At 44.2% G+C, this 21,898-nt stretch overlaps 1 protein-coding gene across 1 annotated transcript in view; it reads left to right on the top strand.

Annotated features, from left to right (window-relative positions):
• Positions 1-21,898, top strand: part of LOC309584585 (polycomb group RING finger protein 3-like) — a gene marked incomplete at its 3' end in the record, with an annotated part of 221,660 nt that overhangs the window by 188,766 nt on the left and 10,996 nt on the right. The window contains exon 8 of the mRNA XM_082300680.1: positions 810-890. Within this exon, the coding sequence (XP_082156806.1) occupies positions 810-890 (81 nt within the window). The remainder of the gene's footprint in view (positions 1-809; positions 891-21,898) is intronic.

The following is a 21,898-nucleotide window of genomic DNA, read 5'->3' as shown; positions in this document are numbered from 1 at the left end:
AGGCCCTAAGGATGTTAGCACTTGGTTGAATGCTATAGACAAATCCTAGATTGAGTTATTGTCTGCCAGCTAAGCCATGTTAGTGGACTGCATGCACATTCTTAGCTTTCTCAGGTTGTGCTAAAGTACCATTAGCATATGTCACTTTTCATGATGACTTACCCTTTCAGTACATGCAGCCTTGCAGTCAAATAGGCTAAGATCATGTGCATATTCATCTATTGCAATTCAGCTGATAGCTGGTCATATGATCTCACATTTTCTTCTGAGTCCATACAGTTGCTGTTTCCAATATCAAGATCTTTCAAAACTGACATAGAAAGCTAAAACCAACTATAAAGTGTAGGGGGAAAAAAGCCCTAAACACTGATGTATAAGTGGGGGATAGCCTTTAAAAATGTATTTTTGAAGTAGAAAGTTACTTGCTGGTGTCGTGGTTTAACCCCAGCCAGCAATTAAGTACCATGCTGCTGCTCACTCACTCCCCTACTTCCCCTCTCCATTGGGGAGGAGAATTGGAAAGAAAACATAAACCTCATGGGTTGAGATAACAGTTAATAACCGAAACAACATAAAATATAATAAGAATTCTAATAATACTAGTGATAATAATAATAACAATAATAACATTTGTAATTTAAAGGAATCATATAATCATAGAATGGCTTGGGTTTGAAGGGACCTTAAAGATTATCTAGGATGCTAAGCATTAGATCTTTGATCTTTTTATTGGGTCTTATCTGAAGTATATTGTTTCAAATCCATGTTCTGTGTCTCAGTCAATTAATTATTTCTTCTTTTTACATCAGCTGGATATATTGTGCAATGAAGAGATTCTTGGCAAGGACCACACACTCAAGTTTGTAGTTGTTACTAGATGGAGATTTAAGGTATGACAACTGCTTTTCATCAAAATTTTCATAATTCTTGTAGATCATTAGCTGACTAAAGAATAAAATTCATAAATCATATGTCATGCAGGCCTATACTGCAGTAACTTCAAAATGGTTAGAATATATATTTTTAAATGTCTAATAAACTATCTTTAAAAATTTGATAGTTTTTTGAATTCAAAAGAGAATAATGGGGAAAAATGTAAAATATGCACTGAGAAAAATGGGAAGTTGATGGCAGATATAATTTTGATAGTAATTAAAAATGTATAAGATAAAGGAGGCTGAAGCTATTGAGAGGGACATTTTTCTCAGCCATGTCAGTCAGATACAACTAATGTTACTCTATGTAGATTGTGAAACTGGTTTCAGTGCAGAAGAGACAAATATTCATTACATTCATATTTTGTAGTTTGGAAGAGAGAGGCTGAATACACTCATTAAAGGAGGCAGATGAATTAACTTTGGTCCCCACTTCAGTTCAAGATACTTGTAGCAATATTTAGTAGACATAAACAAGGTTGGGCAAAGCAGCTGAGTGTGTCTCTGGGTTACTTATCTTAGTTTCTTTAAACAAAACCAAACCAAAATTCCACACAACAACACTTAGAGTTGAATAGTAAATGATGGGGTATTCATATTGAGCATAAATTATCACTGGTTATTTATGGCCACCCAAATAAAATGGCTGTAAGTATCATGAAATGTCAAGTTGAACATCTAAGACTCAAGTCACATTCAGAGAATCAGGATGTGTTCAGTTTGGGAATGATAACTTTGAAGAGGGGTTAGTGTTCATAATGGACATGCAACACAGCACATGCTAGCATGATAATACTGTGGTAGAAAGATGTAATACCTTTGGATGCATAAATAGAATGGATGAATGAGAATAGGTAGGCAACTTTTATCTATGAAGAAATAATTAATTTCAGATTGGGAAATAGAAGGTAGGAGATTATGGTCAGTTATGACATTCGTGAATGACCTGGAAAAGAGGTTAAATAGTGAGGTGACACTGTCACCAATAGTTATTCAAGACGGTAAAAATAAATGGTGGTGATGAAATGTTGCAGGAGGTCTTTACAGTACTGGATGACCAGGTGATAAAATGGCACCTAAAGTTCAATATGGATAAATGTAGAGATGCATGCTAGGGAAAACATGTATCTGAACTTTATATATAAAATGGGTGGACTCTGAGTTGACTGCCATCAAATAGAAATCAGATTTTGGGGTTAGACACAATGATTTCGACTCAGTGATGGTCCAAGAAAAACCCAAATGAAATGCTACAAATTATTAGGAAAAGGATAGATGGCTAAACAAGAGTACTGTTGTGCCTCTGTATAAATCCACTATTTTTACCTGTATCATGAAGATTTGTACAATCATGAGTGGCATGGAAAAGGCAGCAATTCTAAACTGTCTTATTTGGTGAGAGAGATGAAGGGTATCAAGGGAAACTCATAGTTATGAGGTTTAGAATGAACAAAAGAAAGTGATGTTGTTGTAAATTCCATTTACCCTGATGGGGGATTGAGTTCTAGGAGACAAAGATCACAACCATTATTCATTAATAACAGCTTTTATAAATCATAGAATCATAGAATACCAGGTTGGAAGGGACCTCAAGGATCATCTGGTCCAAACGTTATGGGCAAAAGCACAATCTAGGCAAGGTAGCCATCTCGGTTTGAGACAAATTAGGAGGAAACGTCCTGAGATGAACGTGTCCTCTAATGGAAGGCAGGTTTTGGCAGCCCCTCCCCCATAGCTTCGAATGGAATTTCTTGGAGGAAAGTGAAAAAAACCCTGCTTATTTAACAAGCAGGGTGCACACAGGCACAAGGAAAAGAAAAATGAATAATGTTAGATAATAAACCTTCTCATTGTGGAGAAAGATAGTGGATTTTTTAGAGTCCTGCTTGGCTTCTCCCAAGGTCCTCTGGAGCCAGGGTGCGGTGCCCCAGGGCCTCCACTCCAGGCCATGGCGTGGGGCTCCTGGCAATGTTCTGGTGTTTCGGACCAGAGCAAAGCTGAACAGTTCCAGAAGAAGAAGAAGCCACAGTCCCAGGAAAAACTTCTTGCCTCAGCTAACAAACAAGAAGCTAGCTAAAAAGCAAAGAATTTTTACTCTCCGTCTCTCTCCTGAGAAATAAAAGCTGAGAGCTGGGGAAAAACCGAGGGAGTTTTCTGTGTTTTGAACACAGGCCACTGAAAGAATTCCACTGGCTTCCCCTTCCTTTCCTGGACCTAGCTTAAGGATACAGGACTCATGTCTGGGCATAAAGCAGACGATAGGGAATGCAGTATCATACAGCACCCTGTCCAACTGAATCTTAAGTGTCCAACGTTGGGGAATCCACCACTTCCCTGGGGAGATTATTCCAATGGCTGATTGTTCTCATTGTGAAAATTTTTCCTCTTGTATCCAATTGTAATCTCCCCAAGAGTAACTTGTTCCCATTACCCCTCATATACTTCCTGTGACTCCTTGTAAAAAGGGAGTCTCCATCTTCTTTGTAAGGACCCTTTAAATACTGGTCCCTTTCCACAGAGCTGCTCTCAGGTTGGGTAGATCCCAGCCTGTACTGCACTCCTGGATTATGTTTTCCCAGGTGTAAGATCTTACATTTGTCTTTGCTGAACTTCACAAGGTTCTTGTTAGCCCACTGTTCCAGCCTATCCAGGTCTTCCTGCAGGGTGGTCCTCCCTTCCCAAGTGTCCACTTCCCCACTCAGTTTTATATCATCAACAAATTTCATATTCAAATATTCATTTATTCCTTCACACACACGGTCATAGTTATCCACTTGGAGAAACAGCAGGGCGACCAACCCCAGCAGTATACTGCAAAGCAGAGTGTCATACTGACATACCAGTGGCTTCTAGGTAGATAGAATCATAGATTCATTTAGGTTGTAAAAGATCCTTTAAGATCATCAAATACAGGACACAGCACTTGGCCCTGTAGAATCTCATACAATTGGCCCATTGATCCAGCCTGTCCAAATCTCTCTGTAGAGCTTTCCAACACTCTCCCCTAACTTGGTGTCATCTGCAAACTTACTGAGGGTGCACTTCATCCCCTTGTCCAGATCGTTGATAAAGATATTGAAAGGAACTGGCCCCAATACTGAGCCCTGGGGAACACCACTTGTGACTGGCCACCAACTGGATTTAACTCCATTCACCACCATTCTTTGGGCCCAGCCATCCAGCCAGTTTTTACCCACTGAAGCATACGCCCATCCAAGCCATGAGAAGCCAGTTTCTCCAGGACAATGTTATGGGAAACAGCATCAAAGGCTTTATTAAAGTCCAGGTAGACAACATCCACAGCCTTTCTGTCATCCACTAGGTGGGTCACCTTGTCATAGGAGATAAGGTTGGTCATGCAGAATCTGCCTTTGATAAATCCATGCTGAATGGGCCTGATCCCCTAGTTTTCCTGTATGTATTTGTACCAATCAAACCAGTTTCATCTAGCTTTCACTGTTGATATTAGTGACTTGACATGACTCAAATTTCTCAGCTAGCCTCACCCTACTTTTTCCCCTTATCTTCTTGCAGGTTGTAGTGATTTTCTCAGATATGTGTCCCAAGGTTAGGCAGCTCTATAGCATCAGAGCTGGGCTTTGGATCCTGAAAACACAGGCAACAAAATAGTTAGGGAAGGGGAGAGGAAGAGATAGCAGAGGAAAAATTACACAGAGTTGTGCACATAATCAGTCATCACATTCATGTATAGACTTCTACCATTCTCTTTCCTTTTTTTGCTCTTACAGAAATGCTGGGTTTAGTGATTAAATTGTGATTATTAGATATAAGTAACCTCCAATACCTGGCATAGATAAGTATCTCATTTCAGTGCTACTTCTATTCTGGTTCAACCATAATATTTCCCTATTTATTATATATTATCCTCTTTCAGACCTCAATATATACACATGTGTAACTCAATTCTCTCAACCTTTAAGTACTGTTAGTATTTTTTTCCCTCTCTTTCAAACCTTTCTTTCTCTTTCCTTTCTTCTTTGATACCTCTCCTTTTATACTTACACATTTGCTTAAAAGACCATTACCAAAATCAACAGTTCTGTCACTAGGTCTGCTTGCTTCTACTCAAATTGTTTCTTTGAGTATTATCCTGTAAAGAAATAAAACTACCAATTTTATAAGGTAGTTATAACTTTAGAGCATTTTTTCAAAGTTTTAACTGTGATCCCCCAGACTGGATGGACCCAAATCTCGAGTTGTAACACTTAAATGTGTTAGAGCTCTAAAAGGAGTCTAATTCAAGTGTCTTAAACTGATATTATGACATTAAATAGTTAGACCAAGCTAAGCAAGACAAAGATGGGTTAAGTCATGGATTAGCTATTCAGCAATGCAAAATATTATTGTAAGAATTACCGGCTACTCCAGTTAAACAGAAAATAATAAATCTCCACACAAGCAAAAGGCTTATATTGAATTTGTGGCCTTGTTAGCAAAAACAATGCCATGTTTTCTGGCCTGCAAGGTCAGTTCTATCCCTCAACTTTGGTAATCCATGAATCACAGGTTATTGCTCAATGACTCCAACAAGGATGCTGGACACACTTCTATGGCTCAAGGCTCCTAATCAGGACTGAAAAGAGACTCTTCTTGGAGGAATTCACTTCTTCCTATCAGGTCTTGCCTCATGATAATCTGTAAAGGTCTGGCAGTTCTTCGTGGCACTGTATAGTCAGTACATGATTTGCTAAATGTCTATGATTAACACAATTTCTAAAAACATTACTATAGGGTATGGAGCCAAGTTAAGAATTCCTGCAATTTCAGGAAACCTCCTTGAGTCTGATAGGCACTGATGTATACCACTCACTATAGCTCAAGTCTGCTACTGAATTAGATTCTTCTGGCAGGCTGCATATCTTACTCCTTGGTCTTGCCTCAGAATTTACCTTGTTACACTATAACTTTCAGCCCTCGCTTGTTGATGGAGTTGCAGTTGTCTGTTGACCTGCAAAAATAAAAGCATAAAACAATAATGTTAGTATAAGTATATAAGTAGATCTAATAAACACAAGGTAAAATAACATGTAAGCCACACCACCTCCCTTACTTTTTATGGATATCATTACATTTGGTCTTTCTCTGAGTAGGAAGGAAGGGAAACTAGACTAAATAGCCTCTGGATGTAGATCTTTCAGGGAATTTCTCTGTCCCCACTCTTGGCAAACCTATACAATCAAGGAATAGTTGAGGTTGGAAAATAACTAGAACTCAAAACAAGGTCAACTAGATGAGGTTGCCCAGTATGATGTCCAAGCAAGTATTTATCACCTTCACATATGGAGACTCCACAACCTCTGTAGGCAACCTGAGCCTGTGCTCTGTCACTCTTACAGTAAAAACTTTTTTAAATGTTTAAATGCAATTTCTTGTATTTCAAATTGTGGATTTGTGCCAACTGATCCCTTCACCGACTACCATTTAAAAGAGTCTGGCTCCACCTTCTTTGCTGCCTCCCATCAGGTATTTGTACACATTGATAAGATCCCACCTGAGCCTTCTATTCTCCAGGTTAAACAATCCCAGCTCTCTGAGCCTCTTATCAAATGCCAGACACTCCAATACCTTAATGAACCCTTTGCTGGACTCCCTCCAGTATGTACATGTCCTTCTTGTGCTGGGGACCCAGGACTCCAGATGAGGTCTCTCACCAGTACTGAGCAGAGATCAGCAATAACCACCCTAAACCTGCTTACAACACTTTTTCTAGGATACTGTTTGCCTTGTTTGCTGCAAAGGTGCATTGCTGGTTCATGATCAACTTGATGTCCAACAGAACTCCCAGGTCCTTTTCTGCAAAGCTGTTTTCCAGTCAGTCAGCCCCCAGCCTGTACTGGTGCCTGGGATTATTCGTCCCCAGGTGTAGGACCCTGCATTTTCCTTTGCTTAAATTCATGAGGTTCCTGTCAGCCCATTTCTGCAGTCTATCAAAGCCCTTCTAAGTGACAGTGTGAAAGCAGCACAGGTAGGCAGCCAGAACAACCACAAACCCATGGCTAAAACACAAAGAATAAATTTATTTCTGTTATCTTGTTAACTGAGAGATCTCCAATGCAATACCTGGACAGAGGCACAGAAGCGGAGACACAGTCACTGTTAATCTCGGTCCATGCTGGAGAATACCAGCCTGTTGTTCCCACTGGCTTATCAAGGGTTATTCCCAGCTGCAAGGTCACTTGAGTATATTTTCAATCCTCCTCACCAGTCTTCTGCTTTTAACCCATTCCTCCCAAAATTCCACCCCCTTTCTCAAGAGATGAATGCCACTGGGGCTAGAAATATGGGATAGGGTAATTTACAGAGGCACTTAAAAAAAGCATATAATAAAAAAACCCCACATATAAACAGATAATTCTGAGTTACGTGTCCCACCCCTTTTGTTAGGGAATTAAACCACTCAATTAGCCAGGCACCACTGATATGTCATGTTACTGGATGTATTAAGTCATGAAGATGTTGAATATTTTCCCCCATGCCAGCTGATTCAGCAGTCATGTTGAAGCAGCACATGCCCTCTAACTTGGAACAGTGTTTATGATGTTGAAGATGGAGGTAGTTCATCAGTAATCAATATTGTAAGGCTCCTTGCTGTACAGCAGTTACTTCCAAATTTAAGGTAACAATTGCCTTGGATGCCCCATTTAAACCATGTGTGAGGGCACATGCCAGTGATGCCTTGAGAGGCCACCTAAAAACAGAGACTAGACAGGAGTAAGGGAATAAAGGTAGGTATTTATTTGAAAGGCCTTCAAAGGTACACCCTAGGGACCCAGAGGCTATTGCCAAGATGGACCCCAAGATGGACCACAGGTCACGAGTTCTTCACACTTTTATAAGTTTGGTCCATTTGCATATCAGCATAAATTCTCCAATTAAAGCTTCAGTTAATGATGCAATTTCCCCAAGCTTGCCCCCCCTTCAGAAGCTTTTGGTTTATACTTTTGGGCCTAGGATGGTCTGGGTGTCCTTGAAGAGCAGGCCTGGAGAGGCTTTGTTATGTCTACCTAGCATGAGAGAGCAGAAATTAATAGGCTACAAGAAACTTCAGAGTTATACACTAGTCAGTACAGGATTTGAAAAATATGAAAGTTAAAACCTAAGGCATCACCAGGTGCTATTTCCTACTTAGAAAGAATAAGAAGTTCGTTACAGTAAAAACCAACCACACACAAATATTTACATATTGATCTAGCAGAAATGTATCCAAGGCATTTGCTCATAATACAAGCCTACAAACCACAACAAGGAAAGAAAATAGGAGTGTCATCTCTTTCCAATAATAAATACGCTGTTACTCCAGCTCCTTCAGCTAATATTGCTCCAACCTTAGTAGCCTGAGGAGGGGTTATTGCCCACACTGATTGAAGAGATGTGGCTTGCGCTTTTTTAGATCAAACTTCAATCGATGTTGGATTTGTGACACCAGTAACATAGTTCCAGTGCTATCCCCCTAGATAAGGCATGAGTAATCATCAGAGACACCTGAAATACAAGAGCTCATGATACTAACAGACAATGTAGAATAAGAGGAGAAGATGGAGTACAGAACCATACTGCATTGTCAGGGGTGTTATATGAACATTCTCATCTAAATTAATAGGTTGCTGTTCCACCACACAATCCATGGGTGTAAGCAATTCCATTTCCCCTGTGACTAATATTTTGGGAGAGACACTATCTGGAAGAATTTCAGTCCTCACTGTATTTTGTACTGGAGGTGTACAGTCATGCTATTTTGGCCTGTGATTCTTTCAGTTTCTTGCAAGGACCAAACTCCAGCTTGAATTCCTTTTTCCATTGGAGTATAATGTATAGCAGAGCCTTGTCATGCCTTGGACCAAAATCCTACAGATTTTTTCAACTTTTCATTCCAGTCATCTGCCACAATCCCCACGAGACTACAGCATGTAGAATTGTTACTTCTAATTCAAAAGAATTTCCTTGCCTGGGAGTGTATAATTGGACATGCTCAATCAAAACATTTTGGCAGGTATTGGAGGCTTCTTGTTGTTGCTTGTTCCATTGCCAAACAACTTTCTTTCTAGTCCATTTCTGCTGTTTTGGCATTCTCCAGGTGAGGTGGCAGGCGGGGTGGAGGGGGAAAAAAATTTTGCATAGGCACTAACTTTTGCCAACAATAAAACATTTCTGATGTTGTGTCCCATTTATTTCTGATCGTGGGATACCAGCTTGCACAACATCATTCTACATTTGTTTCCTCATCACCTGTGAGGTAACTTTTCTGTTTTGCTGGCTTATTTTTATTCACCACCTGCACAGCTGGTTCCAAAATTAGAGCCCAAATTTCCCTCAAGTCGTTTGCTAGGGTACCTATATTACCAGTAACACTTGTGACTGCTGCTATAATCAAAGGTTTCAGCAAAACAGGTGCCCCCCTCAAAGGCTGCATTTTGATACTTTTCGTTATTGCTGCCCTGTCCAGACTAGATCCTCTCATTAGCACATGAGCCATCCCCATCTGCCACAGGAAACTAATACCTCCTTCTATTGTACACCAGTTTCCAAGGGATGACAGCAATTTGGCAGTACCTGCATATGCTGATATAGCGTGGGTGCAGCAACATCCTGCCCCTCAGGACTGTCATGATCCGGTTATTAAAGTTCTTAGAAATGCCTCTGCCCGAATTAGGGTGCAAATGAGACCATGTGCCAATGTCAATAGTATGGCTTTTATTTGATAGTAAATATGAGAGAGAGAGAGAGAAAAGAGAGACTAAAGAAGAGAAAGAAATAGAAAGTAGGTGGGGGCAACAGAAAGAAAGTGACAGAGACATAATAAGGAAAATATCACCACTCCGTGGATCCCAATGATGTTCCATTGATCCTCTCCAGCTGGTCTTCTTGGTGGTGAAGGTCCCCCCAAAAAGCATAGAATCCAATGGGTTAATATACACTCAGTCCAGGTGGCAATGTCCAGGTACGTTCCCCAGGGGGGAGGCAGTATCTTGCAGCAGACTCTGGATCTGTTGCATCATGTGCAATCCTGTGGTGCAAAGCTTCTGGGGAGCTCTTTGGGGGGCCTTTCATGGATTATGGCACCCCCTCAACTGCCTCTCACTTGAATGTCCCGTGGATGTGGCCTGTGGGGTTGGGGGTTCCACAGCTAGGCCAGTTGTGTAAGGGAGGATGGGTGCTCACTGCCTCTGACCAGAGGTTACGCCACACACCCGAAACCTCTTTACCCCCCTCACTTCAGCGGGAGTAAACCTGGCTTCTGTGGGCTGTGGTCTCCTCCACCCCAAACCCAGCCAGGGAAGAATCTCTGCTGCATTTGGCTCTCTTGTGGATGCATTCCTTTCCCTTAGCCTTGTTCGTTTTTCCCTAGGCCTGATACCATTGAACAATAGCATCCCCTTTCTCTTATCTAGGTGGCTTAACTTACAGTCCAAAGTTCCAGTCAGGTATCTTCAGGGAGGCTTCTTTGGTTGTACCTTCTTTATACAGTTTTTCTTATAATGGGCAAAACTCTTTTATAACAATGTTTAAGGCATGAATCATTTCAGTCCCTGACAAGGACCCCTGATATTTTGTGATTGAGCATATCCCCGTTGTATCTGTGTCTGGCTATGTGCCTTAATAGATTTTTTCACCCATTAATAAATGGACAGATGCAGTGCCACTATCCCAAGCTAGCAAAATCCATGCCAGTATTCCTTCCCTGCTCTTCTGCCAATAGAGCTCTAAAAATTCCCTTAACTCTTTCAGAGTATAAGTGTGTGTGATCTGTACCCCTCTGTCCAGCAGATCCCTCTGCCCTTCCACTTGTATGACGGGTCATGCTTCTACCACCTTCTTATGTGATAAGTCTGGCTCAAACTCAATCTCTGAGTTTAAGGATCCACTCCAGATATTTCCATCCCATTCCTTGGGACCACATGAAGATTTCATAGTAAGAGCATGAACTTGGAAAATTGAAACCTTACTTTTCCCATATCTTTGCCTTTGTTTCTTAGCAATACACACCACCAGCTGTTCTACAGTGCATTGCTGTTCATAGAACCACTCTGCTTGAATAGTAATTACTTCTTGTGTGACTGTCTCTGCATCTTGCAAAGTCCCGACTTCCTTTTTCAACTCTCACTTTGCTCTGCAGTGCTATAACTTCATGATTGAGAGCTCTACGACCAGTAGCTAATAGACATCCCAATCTCCCACTAACTTGTGAGAAGACTTCAATGCTGCTTTCCATGGGAATCCATGCACAGCTGTCTCAAGTGTCTGGGGGTAACCACCACCCCATGATCTATTTCAGGCCATGCTTCTGGCAGAGCCATTGTAGCTAGGAAAGCAGCTAGGGGGCCCAGCACTCAGTACTGGGCTATGGCAGAATGAGGGGAGTCACCATCAGGACCTCCCCATCCCTGACTTTTTTGCTAGCCGGGGTATTGTTGTTCCCAACTCCTTCCCAACTATGCCAAATTTGTGAGTCAGCACAGGCAGACAGTCAGGACAACCACAACCCAGTGACTAAAATACGAAAAATAAGTAACACCCAGGCAGAGGTACCCAAATGGAGACACAGTCACCATTAAACTTGATGCCAGAGGATCACCAGCCTGCTGTTCACACTGGCTTATCAAGGGTTATTCCCATTGCAAGGGCACTTGAACATATTTTCAATTTTCCTTACCAGTCGTCTGCTTTTAACCCATCCCTCCCAATAGACAGCAAAACCATCAGATGTATCAACCACTCCTTATGGTTTTGTATCATCTGGAAACTTGCTGAGGGTGCACTTTGTCCCATTGCTCAAGTCAGTAAGGAATATGTTAAACAGTATTGGCCCCAGTATAGAATCATAGAATCATAGAATGCTTTGGGTTAGAAGGGACCTTCAAAGATCATCTAGTCCAAGTCCCATGTCATAGGCATGGACATTTTAACTACATCGGGTTGATTAAAGCCCTGTCCAAACAAACCTTGATCACTTCCAGGGATGGGGCATCCCAGGGGTTCCAGTGTCTCACCAGCCTCACGTAAATAATTTCTTCCTTATATCCAATTGAAATCTACCTTCCTTCAGTTTAAAACTGTTGCTCCTTAACCTGTCACAAGAGGCCCTGGCAAAATGTTTTCTCAGTCTTTCTTACAAATTCTCTTTATGTCTTGGAAGGCTGCCATAAGGTGTCCCTGGAGCCTTCTCTTCTGCAGGCTGAATAACTCTCAGCCTTTCTTCAGAGGAGCGGTGTTCCAGCCCTATGATCAATTTCATGGCCCTCCTCTGAACCCACTCTAACAAACAGGTAGGTGTCTTTCTTGTACTGAGGACCCCAGAGCTGGACATAGTATTCCAGGTAAAATCTCACAAGAGTGGAGTGGAGGGGGAGGATCACCTCCCTCAATAATCCTTCTTTTGATTCAGGCCAGGATATGATTGGCTTTCTGGGCTGAAAGTGTGTATTGCCGGCTGATGTCCAATTCTTTGTTCACCAGTACCTCCAAGTCCTCTGCAGAGCTTGTCTCAATCCATTTGGCCCCCATTTTAGAATCATAGAATCATTAAGGTTGAAAAAGACCTCCAAGATCATCAAGTCCAACTGTCACCTTAGCACCACCACCATTTTCCCCACTAAACAATGTCCTCAAGTGCCATATCCACACGTTTTTTGAACACTTCCAGGGATGGTGACTCAACCACTTCCCTGGGCAGCTTGTTCCATTGCTTGGCAACACTTTCAATGAAGAAATTTTTCTAAATATCTAATCTAAACCTCCCCTGGTGCAACTTGAGGCCATTTCCTCTCCTCCTGTCACTTGTTACCTGGGAGAAGAAACCAGCACCCACCTCACAACAACCTCCTTTCAGGTAGTTGTAGAGAGTGATAAGGTCCTCCCTGAGTCTCCCTTTCTCCAGACTAAACAATCCCTGTTCCCTCAGTCACTCCTCATAAAACTTGTATTCCAGACCTTTCACCAGCTGTGCTGCCCTTCTCTGGACACGCTCCATCATGTCAATGTCTTTCCTGTCGTGAGGGGCTGTATTGGGTTGACCCTGAGTTGATGGACAGTCTTTAAGACCAATTACGCTTCTCACAATTTACATATTTAAACCGCACAGAAAGGCGGGACTTCCCCTTTTGGTCGGAGCTCGCCTGCTGGGAGGTGGGGGCTCCGGAGCCTCCCGGCCCCGCTGGGCCGGGCCGGGCCGGGGCCACTGCCCCTTTCCCCCTTTCCCAACACCGCAGCACGGACCCTGGGTGGCTGGGGGGGACTGCCTCAGAGCCGCAGGCAGCTAAAACCAGCCATGGACTGCTCACAGCTAAACCCATCCAGCGCGGCTTCTGGGGACCGGCGGGTCCCTCTCCTCTCCATGTGGAGCCGGCGGAGTCAACAGGAGCCGGCAGAGCCTCCTGTCTGCAGCCAGCACACTTCGTGCTGAACTGAAGAGGACACCACGCAGCCAGCAGCACAGAGGGAGCGAGGCTTTCCCCATCGTAAAGCCCGAACAAAAACACTCTTCAGCATGGCGGCGTCAGAGTCAGAGAGAAAGAGAAGTGAGTCACATGGGACGGAGCTGGAAATAGCGACGGGAGAAAAGAGGGCGGTGCCGCGATTCTGGCGCGCAGCTTAAAAGAAACCTTCTTGCATGCCGTGGTAAGAAACTGTAACACCACAAACTGTTTGTCTCTTTAATCCATTTGAAGAACATGGGGGGATGGAGTATCTTCGTGTGCCTGTGAAGATTGTGAAGAATGCCGATGCCAGGCTTTATAGTAGTAAGAGGCTGTTAGAGACTTGTGGCGAAGAAGAGCCTTTGTGTGCAGGCCAAAAGAACTTATCCTTAAAAAGATGAATAACCCCATGTGATGGCCCATGTTTTGCAGTGTGAAAGAACTGTGAGATTTTTCATGGGAGAGATGTTCTACACACAGCAGATTGTTTGTTTCCGGGCGGATCTGCTGTTGGTGGCAGTTTGGGAACCACGTGCAACTGAAGGAAAAACCCTTTTTTCCCTTAAGCATAAGAGAGAGACTTTTCAAGAACTGGAACACTGACTAACATCCCATGTTCTGTTATCCCTTGTGTGAGCTAGGTAAAAGGAGAGAAGTGCTGGCTGGAGGGGGGGGGGGGGGATTTGCTTTAATTTTGTTTTGTTATTGTCTCTTTACTTTTAATTCTATTAGTAATAAAACTCTTTCATTGTACTGCAACTGTTTAAGGTTTGTGCCTGCTTTGCTTTTCTCCTAATTCTTATCTCACAGAAGGAAAACAAGTAAGTAATGAATATTTTGAACCAAAACCACTACATTTAATTGGTGTTTCTGCCTGGTTTCGAACTCAACCCGCTACAGGGGCCAAAAACTAAACACAATGTTTTGGGTGCAGCCTCACCAGTGCTGAGCACAGGGGGACAATCACTCCCCATGTCCTACTGACCACATTATTGCTGATACAGGCCAGGATGCCATTTGCCTTCTTGGCCGCCTGGGCACACTGCTGGGTCATGTTCAGCCAGCTGTTGACCAGTACTCCCAGGTCCTTTCCCACCAGGCAGCTTTTCAGCCTCTCTTCCTCAAGCCTGTAGTGTAGCATGGGGTTCTTGTGACTCATTTTGTATTGATATTGGTGATTGATTGCCCCAACCCAGATGCAGGGCCCTGCACTTGGCCTTGTTGAACTTCATGAGGGTCACATGGGCCCATTCCTCAAGCCTGTCAAGGTCCCTCTAGATGGCATCCCTTCCCTCTAGTGAATCAACTGCACAAAACAGCTTGGTGTAGCCTGTAAACTTGCTGAGGGTGCACTCAATCCCACTATGTAATTGATGATGATATTAAATAGTATAGGTCCCAGTACGGACCCTTGAGGGTTTTCACTTGGAATTTTTCCATTGACAGAAACTCTTTGGATAATGCCATTTAGTCAATTCCTTATCCATCTGACAGTCCGTCTATCAAACCCATATCTCTCCAATTTAGAGGCATGAATGTTGTGGGTGACTGTATCAAAGGCCTTATAGAAATCCAGTTAGATGACATCCATGGCTCTTTCCTTGTCCACTTGTGCAGTCACTCCCTCATATAAGGCCACTAGATTTTTCAAGCCCTTTTTCCTAGTCACTTTTTACAGTCACTGAGGACTTTATCTCACTGCTATGACTTTTCAAATATGATGGAGAGTGACTTAGCGATTACATCAGCCAATTCCCGCAGGACCCTGGCACTCATCTCATTGGGTCCCATGGACTCATGTATGTTCAGGTTTCTCAGGTGGTCTTGAACCTGATTTTCTCCTAAGAAGGGAGGAACTTCATTCCCTCAGTCCCTGCCTTGAGGTGCTGGGACTTGAGAGATGTCGGAAGAGAGATTACTATTGAAAACTGAGGCAAAGAAATTGTTGAGTACATCAGCCTTCTCCATGATGGTTCTCACCAGTTCTCCTGTCTTATTTATTTTCAGAGGTACATTTTCTTTAATCTGCCGTTTCTGGCCAACTTACCTGTAAAAGCCCTTCTTATTATTCTTCACATACCTTTCCAAAATGCAGATTCAACTGCACCTTAGCTTTCCTGGTCCCATGCTTACACATCTGGGCAGCATCCCTATTTTCTTTCCAGGATACATGTCCCTGGTTCCACTGCCTATGGATTTCCTTCTTACACTTTGGTTTGACCAGGAGGTCCTTATTCAGACATGCTGGTGTTTTGTCGTCCTTGCCTGATTTCTTACACATGGGAATCGACAGTTTTTGTGCTCTAAGAAAACTGTCCTTAAAAGATCTGTCAGCTCTGTTAGGCTCCTTTGTCCATGAGGGCAGTTTCTCAGGAGGCCACATCCACTAATTCCCTAAGCAACTGAAAGTTTGCTCCCCTAAAATTCAGGGTCTTAACTCTACTCTTCATCTGGCCCTTATTCCTCAAGATTATGAATTCTACCCATGGCATAATCACTGCAGCCCAGGCTGCCACCATGCTTGGCCTCTCTAATTAGTTAATCTCTTGGTGAGCAACGGGTACAGTAACGCTTCTCCTCTGGTCAGGCTGTCTATCATCTGGATTAAGGAATTATACTTGACACACACCAAGAGTCAACTAGACTGCTTACAGCTTGCTGAACTGCTTTTCCAGCAGATGTCAGAGTGATTGAAGTCAACCAGTATGATCAGTCTCTAAGTATGATGCTTCCTGCAGCTGAAGTAAGAACAACAATATGAACCCCTGGGGTTCACCACTCATTACTGGCCTCCATCTGGATTTCATGCTGCTGATAACAACCCTTTGAGTCTGGCAGTTCACTCATTTTTCTGCACACTTAGCTCATTCCTACCGCATTAGTTTGCCCGTGAGGATTTTATGGGAGACATAACTTTAATTGATTACTCAGTTATTTGCCCCTGTAGGGAGAGGTGTGGGAAAAATTAATCCATTTATATGTTAGGGACTAGTTAGGGCAAGCTGCTTCCTACAGGAATGGGGAACTTGTGCACAAATAACAGCTAGGAATCACAGAATCACAGAAAGAACTAGGTTGGAAAAGACCTCTGAGATCAAAAAGATCAACCTATAACCTAACCGAACACCTCCTCATCAACTAAACCATGGCACTGAGTGCCACATCCAGTCTTTTTTAAAACACATCCAGGGATGGTGACTCCACCACCTCCATGGGCAGACCATTCCAGTGCCCAATCACTCTTTCAGTGAAGAATATTTTTCTGACATTTAAGCTAAACTTCCTCTGGGGAAGCTTAAGACTGTGTCCTCTTGTTCTGTCAGTGGTTGCCTGGGAGAAGAGACTGACCCCCACCTGCCTACAACCACCTTTCAGGGAGTTGTAGAGAGTGATAAGGTCTCCCCTGAGCCTCCTTTTTTCCAGGCTGAACAACCCCAGCTCCCTCAGCCGGTCCTCATAGGACTTGTGTTCCAAGCCCTGCACCAGCCTTGTTGCCCTCCTCTGGGCACGTTCGAGCATCTCAACGTCCTTCCTAAAATTGAGGGGCCCAGAACTGGACACAGCACTCGAGGTGCGGCCTCACCGGTGCTGAGTACAGGAGAACAATCATTTCCCTGGTCCTGATGGCTACACTATTCCTGATGCAGGCCAGGATGCTATTGGCCTTCTTGGCCACCTGGGCACACTGCTGGCTCATGTCCAGCCTGCTGTCCATCAGTGCCCCCAGGTCCCTTTCTGCCTGGCCACTGTCCAGCCACACTGTCCCCAGCCTGTAGTGCTGCAGAGGATTGTTGTGACCAAAGTGCAGGACTCGACACTTGGACTTGCTAAATCTCATGTTGTTGGACTTGGCCCACCTATCCAGCCTGTCCAGGTCCCTTTGCAGAGCCCTCCTACCCTCCAAGAGATTGACACACGCTCCCAGCTTAGTGTCATCTGCAAATTTGATGATGGTGGACTCAACCCCCTCGTCCAGATCATCAATGAAGATATTAAACAAAACTAGCCCCAGCACACATCCCTGAGGGACACCAGTAGTGACTGGCCACCAATTGGATGCAGCACTGTTCACCACCACTCTCTGGGCCAAGCCATCCAGCCAGTTCTTAACCCAGAAAAGAGTGCTCCTGTCCAAGCTGTGGGCTGCCAGCTTTTCCAGGAGTATGCTGTGGAAGACAGTGTCAAAGGCCTTGCTGAAGTCCAGGTAGACAACATCCACAGCCCTTCCTGCATCCACCAGGTGGGTCACCTGGTCATTAAAGGAGATCAGATTGGCCGAACATGACCTGCCCCTCATAAACCCGTGTTGGCTGGGTCTTATCCCTCAGCCATCCTGTAGGTGCTGTGTGATGCCACTCAAGATGATCTGTTCCATAATCTTGCTGGGCACCGAGGTCAGGCTGACAGGCCTGTAGTTACCCGGATCCTCCTTCCGGCCCTTCCTGTGGATGGGCATCACATTGGCCAGCTTCCAGTCATCTGGAACCCTCCAGTGAGCCAGGACTGTTGGTAAATGATGGAGAGCAGCTTCTCAAGCTCATCTGCCAGCTCCCTCATCACCCTAGGATGAATCCCATCTGGTCCCATAGATTTGTGAGCATCTAAGTGGCTCAGCAGGTCTCTGACTGCTTCCTCCTGGATAACAGGAGAGCTATTCTGCTCCCTGACACTATCTACCAGCCCAGGAGGACAGTTGTCCTGAGGACAATCTGTCTTTCTGTTGAAAACTGAGGCAAAGAAGGTGTTAAGTACCTCTGTCTTTTCTTCATCTTTAGTTACTAAATTTCCTCCCGCATCTAATCGAGAATGGAGGTTGTCCTTGCCCTTCCTTTTGCCATTAATGTATTTATAAAAATATTTTTTATTGTCCTTTACAGAAGTGGACAGATTGTGTTCTAACTGAGCTTTTGCCCCTCTAATTTTTTTCCTACATGACCTAGCAACCCCCTTAAGCATTTCCTGAGATACCTGACCCTCCTTCCAAAGGTGATGCACCCTCTTTTTTTTCCTTAGTTCCTTCAAAAGCTCCTTGTCCATCCAGGCTGGTTGTTTTCCTCGTCGACTCATCTTTTGGCACACAGGGACAGCCTGCTCCTGTGCCCTCAAGATCTCTGTTTTGAAGCACGTTCAACCTTTCCTGGACTCCCTTGTTTTTAAGGGCTGCTTCCCAAGGAACTCTCTGAATAAGTCTCTTGAATAGGCCAAAGTCTGCCCTCCGGAAGTCCAGTGTAGAAGTTTTATTGATGCCCCTCCTCATTTCACCAAATATCAAGAACGCTATAATTTCACGATCACTATGCCGCGGATGTCCTCCAACCACCACATCTCCCACCAGCCCAACTCTGTTTGCAAACAGCAGGTCTAGCGTAGTCCTTCCCCTGGTAGGCTTGCTCACCAGCTGTGACAAGAACTTGACTTCCATACACTCTAAGAACCTCCTAGACTGCCTCTTCTCTGTTGTGTTGAGTTCTCAGGAGATGTCTGGCAGGTTAAAGTCACCTACAAGAACAAGGGCTGGTGATCTTGAAGCATCCTCCAGCTGCTTTTAGAATAAGTGATCTACCTCTTCATCCTGGTTGGGTGGTTGATAACAGATTCCCACCAGCATGTCAGCCTTGTTGGCCTTCCCCCTGATTCTTACACATAGGCACTCGACTTTATCATCATTAGTCTCAATTTCCATGACATAGAGAGCCTCCCTAATATAAAGAGCCCCCCCTCCACCTCTTCTCCCTCTCCTGTCTCTTCTGAAGAGCTTGTAGCCATCTGTTGCAGTGCTCCAGTTATGCGAGTCATCCCACCACATTTCTGTAATGACGACTATGTCGTAGCTTTCTTTCTGTACTGTGGCTTCCATCTCCTCTTGTTTGTTATCCATGCCGAATGCATTAGTGTACATGCACTTCAGCTGGGCTGCTGACTTCACCCCTGACTCTGGCTCACCACCCTTGTGCTTGTTTTTGGAGAGCCTGGTTGCATCCCCTTCCCCCTTCAAACCTGGTTTAATGCCCTCTCAATGAGTCCTGCCAATTCATGGGCTAGAATCCTTCTGCCCTTGTTAGACAGATGGAGCCCATCTGGCTTCAGCCTGCCAGATGCCATAAAAGTTGCCCCCTGATCAAAGAACCCAAAATTCTGCCGATGGCACCAGCCATTAAGCCACTTGTTGATAATGCGGGTTCTCCTGTTCCTTTCTCCATGCCTATTAAGGCATCATCACTGCCACTGAAGGGACTGAGCAGAACACCACCTGTGCTCCTGCCCCATCAACCAGTAGAACCAGAGCCCTGAAGTTCCTTTTAATTGCCCTGGTGCTCTTCTTTTCAATCTCATCACTGCCAGTCTGGAGTATCAACAATGGGTAATAATCAGAGGGCTGAATCAGACCAGGGAGTCCCCTGGTAATATCCTGTACCCAGGCCCCAGGGAGGCAGCAGACCTACCTGTGGGATGGGTCCGGTCGACATAGGGGCCCTCGGTTCCCCTCAGAAGGGAGTCACCTACTACAACTACCCTTCTTTTCTTTTTATTGCTAGAGGTAGTGATCCATCTGACTGATGAAGTGTAATTGGGAGGCTCTCTGGGCAGATTATTTTCTTCGATGCCATCTGGCTGACCTTCCTCATCCAGGGCCTCATCCCTGTTCTGAAGGGGCACCTGGGTATGTGATGGGGGTCAGGAGGAATTTTTATTAACTCCCCAAGTAGGGACTCATTTCCACTCTCCTTCATCTCCTAGGTCTCCTCCTTCTGCCTGATGGTAGGAGGCATGGGAGTCCTCTGACCCCTAGTGGGCTTCTCTCAGGGATGGAAGGGTGAAACTCCACCAGTCTATTTCCCTTTCACTTTCCCTAATACTCCTTAGTCTTTCTACTTCCTCCTTAAGCTCAGTCACCAGACAGAGATCATTCACCTGTTCGCACCGCATGCAGGCATCTTTTCCACTGTCCCCTGGTACTACTGACAGGCTAAAACACTCCTTACTGGAAGTGGTCTGGACAGATGTGTCCTTCTTGGGGGCTTCTGTTGGGGTTGGTACACTTTTACTAGCTATAGCTTTTGATCATTTGGAGACCATTGCTGAAAAAAATCCCAAAACCAACCAACCAAACCCCAACACCATTTAATGGGACTGCTACTGCCACCCTGACTGACAGGGTGTCAGGTTGTATCCTGACTCTGTCAGTTTAAGCCAGTGTTTTCTGCCTTTATTTTAATTTTCCTATTAAATTGTAGTTCTGACTTGGAGTCTCCCACTGGGTTGTTTTCAAACTAGTACATGACCCCATGCTCAAGACCCTAAGGGCCTCATCACCACAAACTTCCCTAATAATCTGAGCTCTTGTTTGAACCTGGCTATGATCTCTGGGTCTGCCTTGCTTGGGTACTGTAGGGCTGGGGTCTGGCTGGCAAGACCTCTTGTCGGCCATTCAGGTGCAGGGAGGTGCTTCCTCCAGCCATTGGAGGTGAGATTAAAAGAAGGCTCTAGGGAGTGTGGCGAACAGGAGCGGGCAAATAGGGGTGTGGTACGGCAGTTTGCTCAGCAGTTCGCGCAGACAAGTCAAGCAGGCAGGGTGGCAGTAGCAGTCCCATTAAATGGTGGCTGCAGTCCTCCTGAAGTGATAGATATGGTTCTGTTGAAGCAGTAATCCTGTAGAAGGGTCTGGTCTTCCTCTGAAGGTTCAGTGGTGGTTATGTAGCTCTTGTCCTCTGAGAACACAGTAGGAAAGGCTGCTGTGGTGTTCCAAACCTCAGATTATATCCTGGTAGGAATGCTTGGTTCCTCCCCCTGGGCGGAGCATCTCACAATGGGATGATGTAATTTTATGAGTCATGCAGTGAGGCTTGATAGCCCATTAGCAGAAGATAGGTCCCCAGAGGGAGTTATCAGGGATGAGTCATGGAAGAGATAAAGAACACTGTCCCACCTGTTTTTAACAGCTTATGAAGATGATGATAGAATACATACTTTTGGTTTCATCTTACATTGTAACCTAAGACAGGTCACCAAGGCATGGGATATGCAAATGTTAAATGGCAGTTTTAAATCAGTACTTAATCTGTCACTACTCCTTAAAACTACTAATATCAAAGGTAATTTTCCAGCCCATTGTTTTGGGTCTTGTTCTACAGTTTTCTTTAGACTATTTTTTCAAGTCTGAGTCATTATTTCTATCATTCTGGATGATTGTGTGTGGTACGATGTATGCAGTCTTTGTGTAATTCCCAGGTTACTCACTAAGGCTTGAGTTCTTTCACTTGATAAAGTCCCTCCTTTTCTGATCCCTTCTCTGTGGGTGTTCCATACCTACAGATAATTTCTTTAAATGGATGTTTTACCATTACAGAGGCTATGTTCCTTTTAGAGGAAAAAATTTCAACCCATCCTGAAAAGATACATCTGATGTCAAGGTATCATGTTTAACCCAACTGGCAGCTAAGCAACACACAGTTACTCGCTCACTCCCCCCACAGTGGGAGGGGGGAGAGAATTGGAAGGGTAAAAGCGTGAAAACTCATGGGTTGAGAT

This window comes from Coloeus monedula (assembly GCF_965178545.1).
Source record: "Coloeus monedula genome assembly, chromosome: W".
NCBI classification, from domain to species: Eukaryota; Metazoa; Chordata; class Aves; order Passeriformes; family Corvidae; genus Coloeus; species Coloeus monedula.
This window is presented reverse-complemented; position numbering and strand designations above follow the sequence as displayed.